Source organism: Apteryx rowi, unplaced genomic scaffold (genome assembly GCF_003343035.1).
Source record: "Apteryx rowi isolate R43461 unplaced genomic scaffold, aptRow1 scaffold_15, whole genome shotgun sequence".
Classification (NCBI taxonomy): Eukaryota; Metazoa; Chordata; class Aves; order Apterygiformes; family Apterygidae; genus Apteryx; species Apteryx rowi.
Window position 1 is genome coordinate 2,203,635 of NW_020447752.1, and position 6,592 is coordinate 2,210,226.

Below are 6,592 nucleotides of genomic sequence, written 5' to 3' on the forward strand. Positions count from 1 at the left end.
TGCAGCAGCAGCACTCCTGCCCCTGCCCCCGCCCCCGCCCGTTTAACACGACCCCGAACCCGCCGCGCTCGTCCCGCGGCCAAAGGCTGTAAAATCTCCCTTCGGCCGCTCCCGCGCCTCCTCCCCTCCCGTCCGGCCGCCCCGCGGTGGCGGCAGCCTGCAGGGCGCCTCCCTGAGGCGGCCGCGTTTTGGCGCCAAAAAACGGCCGCGAGGCCGTGAGGCGGCACCGTGAGGCGGCTCGCGCCGGACGCCCAACGGCCCCGCCGCGCCCGCGAGCTCTCTAACACAGCCAAGGCCTCAACGCGCTTCGTTTCTCAGTGCAAAGTCTCAGTAAACATTTATTTTAAGCTTTGTCACAATACCATAGTCGATTTGTGAAATTGGTCTACAAATATTTAACTACATAATACATTGATTTGGTGGTCGGATAAGTAATAAATAAAGGCATGTAGAGCTCTGTAAAAATAAGTTTGATATATTTGTAACTACTTAATATTATCAGTAGAATCTAATATTTCCCTAAGGATCATATGTCAAAAGTATACATACACCATTTCTTCAGACCAAGTTATTTTTACAGAAACACAACAATTGTACAAACTTAAACACTATAATCTTGAAATCTGATGTACAAAACAGAATGTGAAATCACTAACATCAGTGCTGATAACGAGTGCTACCATAGCAAATATAATTTCTGATTAAAAAGAAGATCCATTTTTAATGTGCTAATTGTCATCACAGTTCGATGGAATTATCCAAAAGTTTAAAATACATGCGGATACAATAAAATCTTTTATTTTCCAACCCAGACAAAGAGAACTTACGGTCATTTACGTCATTAGCTGCCAAATACAGATCAGTATGTGAGGCAAATCACACTTAAAAACTTCTACACCATCAAAGAGCTAAGATTTATACTGGTCTATTTTCCACATTAACTATGCAACAAGTCTTTAAAAGCAAATCACAATTTGAAGGACGCACTATTAAGTACAGCATTGAATTACACCAGATTTTATACATTGTACTCTGACATCCAATACCACTTTTAAAAGCATTACATTCTTAATACAACAGATCAGTTACCTATACAGGCGAGGTGTGTACTTCCAGAGAAACTGCTACAAACGTAAGTAGTTTTGCAAAAATGTCAATGTACTGAGAATACACAGTCCTACAGTGGTTTCAAATATTAGGTCTTAAAGCATGAAGCTAAAAAATACTTAAGACCTTACTGGAATCTCTGGTATCAGACAGTTTGAAGACCATCTTAAACAATTGTCAACCAGTGTAATAAGGTGACATTCTTTCAAGTAGCTGCTGAGAATGGGAGGATAAATAGGAACAGTTCAAGATTATCAGCCTTTAGATCAAAGGACAGATTTAGTGTATTTATACACATATAACTGCACCTCAGATAACCCATACCACTTTAAAAGTCACTTGCACCAGATCAGATGCAAAGGAAAACGGACTCTTAGAGGAATGCATAGGTACCACTACCCACCTTTGAATAAGCAGCCTAGTGGTTAGAGCAAAGGTCTGGGAGCTGCAAGATCTGGGTTTTATTCCCATTTCCGCCACTTGCTGCATGGTCCTGGGCAAACCTGTCAAATTCTGTGCCTCAGTTTACCCATGTGTCAAACACTGATACCTGCACATCTCTGAATTAATTTATGATGCTCTATCAATGGCAACATAAAATCAGTGCTACCACTTTCACTGGAATGAGTTCTTAAAAGCAGAGCAAAAAACTTGATGGATAAATTAGATGATTTTATATGGAAAATATTTGTTAAAGGTATTTACAAAAGTAACTTGAAAGAGATTAAATACAATACCATGTTCAGGTCCCTAAAGCATTTTCACTACAGTGCATGTTTAAAAACACAGAGCATTTTTTTAAGTATATATATCGAAGATTAGATTGTGCTTACAAAAAAAAAAAAAATCACTATTTTCAAATTTTACTACAGTGAAAACTGAGCGCTGCGAAAAATACTGATTAAAAATATCCAATTTTATATATACTGCTTTTCACGTAACATTTTGCTGTACATGGGATGTAAGTAAATACAAAAATATTTTTTTCAAGCAGCAGGGTGATCAAAATTAGAAGAGTATTAATATAGAAGGGCTGATTTTATAAAACTAAAAGACATGATTAAGGAGACAGGGAGAAACTATAATCCAAATCAATTTTTATATAGTATTTTAAAAGAAATCTTTAACAGACAACTTATAATAGATTCAAATATTCTTAACTTCAACATTAAATATGGATTACATAAAATACTATCTATGCAAAACTGACTCATGCACATAATCCTATTGAAGTCAATGGAGTCACTTACATGAGCAAGGTTTGCAGGCTTTGGTCCTCAGGCCTCAGATTTAGCAAAACACTTAAAGACTGTACAAGCTTTGCTAATCAATTCCTAATTTCCAGGGTGGTGTTTTAGCCCAGTCCTCCAAGCACAGCAGAGGAGGGAAAACAGAGATTACAGGGAAGACTGTAATACTATGGAAAATGAGCTGTAAAATAGGAAATATACTGTAATTTGAATATTCAGCTTTACTAAGCAGAGTATTTGTTGTGACAGTACTTATCCGTTTCTAGGAAAAGATTTTAACTTATGAAAAGCAGTTACTTTGCAACTCTAAACATATATTTCTTCAAAAACGGGGCCAGTGAATTTACAGATGACATAAAAAATTTAAATGGATTACAACAGTGCCAATTGCATATGAAACCATTACATTGAACTTAAGGGATCACAGCTTGGAACAAACGCCATAAATATGGATTTTAAAATAATCACTCATGCAAATGTCACATACAGACCAAAAGAGGTTAGGCAAGTAAGATGCATTTTAACAAGATTCTCAAACTTCAGCATAAAGAGAAAAATAAATTCTCCCCAAAGTTACATTCAATTAAGTGTCACATCCAACAGAAGTTCTACCCAACAAGACAAGAAGTCGAAGACCAAGTGGCAAAATATACACAGCTGCACATGGCCAGTCCCACTGGAATGGGCATTCACAGGTGAAGCAAAAGCATATCGATCATCTATTCATACTTGTTCCCCTTGCTTTTTGCCCAGTCTGCATCACAGACTAGATTTTATTGTAATCATTTTTCTGTATTCATGTAGATTATTAGGGAAAACATACTTCTGTAGCTGCAGTCCATTTTACTTCTCACAGTATCAATTTTGTGCTCATTATTATGGTATTACATGCTTCCCTTCTTCCCCCACCATCCTCTATTTATATCCTTGAATGCAATAGGTTACTAAGTTAATTCATCTAACAGACTTCCCTGAGGTTACCTTTGTTTCAATGCATTTCAGCAAACCTTACAAAGTCAGTGATAGTCTATCAAGCTAGTTAACTATAAGATTACGAATACATGGAATCCTTCAAAGTAAACTTGCTTCAAAGCTCCCACGTTACTTTGGAATACAACTGTTCAATATACTCTTCTCATAAGGTGACTCACTTCCCCCCAAACCCAATGTAGCGAGGACACAGACTCCAAACAAAAAGCTCCTATAAAACTATTATAATTTTAGAAAAGAAAATCCAGATCTTCCTGAAGATAATTTATTGCCGCTTATTGGTCCTGAGAAAGCTTTAAGCAACAATACATTTGCAAGTGTTTTATCTGCTGCCTTTTTTGAGAAAGTACATGGGTCCTGAGACTAAAAACCATGTTTTATCCTATGCACTTATGCTTGGAAAATGCTTCACTATGAAGATCAAATATGAACTATAATTTGCCACACTACATCTCTTTCCTTCAGGTCAGTTTAATAAAACAGATTTCCTTTCAAACACAGAAGTTAAAGTTCTTGATATGAAAAGCAATGAAATAAAACCATACATCTAACACTTATCAATTCTTCATATTAGACCGGCATTTAAGGAGTTCAAATCCACAAAATCTTCCTTCTCCCTTTTTCCTCGACCCCTATTAAAAGCTATGGCGTGAATTTTTTGGCTTGGATACCAGAAAATTCTTCACATGATACTCTATGAAAGGCAACTTCAAGGCAATGAAATAAGCCAACAATAAAGCAAAAACATTCACAACTTTGAAAAAAAAAATGTGGACCCACAGCAGTTACTTCTCAATAGAAGTGTTTGGTAGCTTGAGGTTTTTGTTTTTTTCTTTTTAACATTTTAAAGTGTCAAATTTGCATATGTTTAGCTCAATTTCAATATTTGAAAGACTACTCAATTTGCTTTTATAAAAACTTTACAAAAGATGTTTTTAAATGCTTGTAAAAGTAAGCGTTTATCTACTGATAAAATTCTAGTACTGGATAAAACTCTCTGAATATACAGCTGAAATCTTTTAATGTTTTTTTCCTTACAAGTATAATGGCTGAGTGTATAATCTAGATAAATTAGTCTTACACATGATGAAAAGTTTTAACTTTGCACACTTTTTACCATGTGATGTTTTGCTGCTTTGTAACTTCGAATGAGACAGTGCTTAGGAATTTTCTAGAGAGCTGGTGTACAGTGGTCTATAGGGGTCGGTTCATTGGTCACTGCCTCTGTCCAGGTTTTCAATCACCCTAGAAAGACGTATATTCAGAAGTCTGATCTGACTATCAAGGTGGTCCATCTTCTCCTCAAGGCTGCTGTTGCTGTTTCTTCTCCAGTAAAATCCAACAGGCCCGGTCATGAAATAAACTGCTACAACAAAGCAGAGAGGCAGGACTGCATGTTCTGGATCACCTTCATACTTCTGGAGGATGTACACACACGAGAGGGTAAAAAGGGCAACCCTTGCAATCCAGAAAAAGCGACCAAACATCATATGCAGGAGATAGAAGAAGAATCCAAGGAAGAGAGATAAAAACCAATAGGCAAGTAAAATGGCACCAATCAGCAGAAGAGCACGGGTTGGGTTGTTGGCAATTGCTGCTGGGCTGAAATAATGAGTCAAGTTGGAGGCTGAAAAGCAAAGGAAAATTTATAAAATATTAATTAGAGCATGTGAAGGTGACAAGGGTAAAGATGCAAACACAGCTACCAAAGGGCCATGCAGTGTTGTCATGACTGTGTTTTCTAAAATAAGGGGTAAAGCTAGTTCATCCATTTCCAGATGGACCTTTTCAAATCACTGGCTCATCTCTAATGTTGCAGTTGAATTAATTCCATTAAATTAGAGATGTTAAAGATTCTTTATGGAAAGACAAGCTGCCACAGGGTGTAAGGTCAAAGTTCACATCAAGAGTCTTTCTTTGGAAAAGCTGTATTCTAAAAACTCTCATATTATACCTTTCTTTCTTCTAGTCCTCCCTCACTTCCCTTTCCTGCCCATTTCCAGCCATTTAATGATGATCAGCAATAAAACAGCAATGATCTCTGTAGTGAATTTTACAGAGATCCTGTAGATATGTATACAGAAACAGCATGGTTGTTTTAGTCCTCTTATTTGAGGGACTAAGAGCAAAATTAAAGCCATATAAAGCAGATAGAGATACCACTGACGGATGTTTTATAAAGCATGATTAAACAAAGTAGTTATTTTCCTGCTCAGCCTATGCTTGTGAACATTGATATCTGCTGATATACTTCAAGGGTAAACAGGCATCACACTTACCATCAATTCCAAGAACATCTAACAGATCAGTCCATATTCTCCAGAATGTGTCCATTAATATATCCACCCCATTCACAAACCTCTCAGTCAACCTTGAGAAAAACTGAGAAATAAAATTGGGAAAAAAAAAAATCCTTAAACACACTTTGAAATTTAATAGCTGTAAGTAGAATGTAACTCATGAGACAAGAATTGCAGAATATTTTAAAGTCCCCAAGGAAAAAATATACATTCACTCTTTTTTTTTTTCAGCTATGTGAATCATACTCAGTACAATGGGTTCTTACTCCAGGTATTTTGACATGTAACTTTACATGTTAACAGGATTTAAAAATGCACTTTATTAGCCTACCACTGTTCCGAAGTTCAAAGAAAACACCATTACTAGCAATGGACGTTGGTAAAGCGCTCTAGAGGGTCATATTTTTATTGAGCAACTGCGAGACGTCCCCATCACCACGTCCAAACGTCTCAAACGCATTTGCAAGTAAATTTAACCATGTTTATCCCTTCTCTCGTCAGGCAGTAGGAAAACCGGCAGAGGAATTTACGCCGAGCGCGCTCGCCCTAGCTAGTAGCGCGCTGGTCACGGCGAGCCGCAGTGCCGGGGCTCGGCCGCCCGCGCCTCTCCCCGCCCGCCACCTCAAATAAGCTTTATTTATAGATTTACTGGGTTTTTAACGGTTTGCTCCGCGCCAAGCCTCGCCTCCCACTTCCTTTCTCGAAGCCCTCCCCCCCCCCAACGGCCTCTCAGGCGCCGCGGCCGCCGCCGCGCGTCCAGCGCCGAGCACCGCGCCGGGGGGGGGGGAACGGCCTCCCCGGGCGCGGCCAGGGCAGGGCCGGTCCCCGTCAGGGCTCCGGGAGAAACGGGCGCCCGGGGGCAGGAGGGGGGGGGAGCGGCGGGCGCCTCACCTTCTGCAGGGCCCGCACGTTGTCCTCGCCGAAGAGGCCGCTGACGCCCTGGTA

General features: G+C 39.3%; 2 protein-coding genes across 2 annotated transcripts in view; one reads left to right on the forward strand and one right to left on the reverse strand.

Annotated features, from left to right (window-relative positions):
* Positions 1 to 306: 306 nt before the first annotated feature.
* BRI3BP (BRI3 binding protein) lies at positions 307 to 6,586 on the reverse strand. The gene is made up of 3 exons (XM_026058820.1): positions 6,539 to 6,586; positions 5,627 to 5,729; positions 307 to 4,974 (listed from the first exon to the last, which is right to left on the reverse strand). Exons 2-3 carry the CDS (start codon positions 5,679 to 5,681, stop codon positions 4,556 to 4,558), a joined length of 474 nt encoding a protein of 157 aa, XP_025914605.1. The 5' UTR covers positions 5,682 to 5,729; positions 6,539 to 6,586; the 3' UTR covers positions 307 to 4,555.
* Positions 5,902 to 6,592, forward strand: part of AACS (acetoacetyl-CoA synthetase) — a 56,806-nt gene continuing 56,115 nt past the window's right edge. The window contains exon 1 of the mRNA XM_026058870.1: positions 5,902 to 5,918. Within this exon, the coding sequence (XP_025914655.1) occupies positions 5,902 to 5,918 (17 nt within the window). The remainder of the gene's footprint in view (positions 5,919 to 6,592) is intronic.

What these genes read in the sequence shown, in the direction of transcription:
- BRI3BP (XM_026058820.1), bottom strand. Translation starts at nt 5,681, where the DNA reads ATGGACACATTCTGGAGAATATGGACTGATCTGTTAGATGTTCTTGGA. An exon ending in AGATGTTCTTGGAATTGATG is followed by an intron (nt 4,975 to 5,626) that starts GTAAGTGTGATG and finishes TTTGCTTTTCAG; the next exon opens with CCTCCAACTTGACTCATTAT.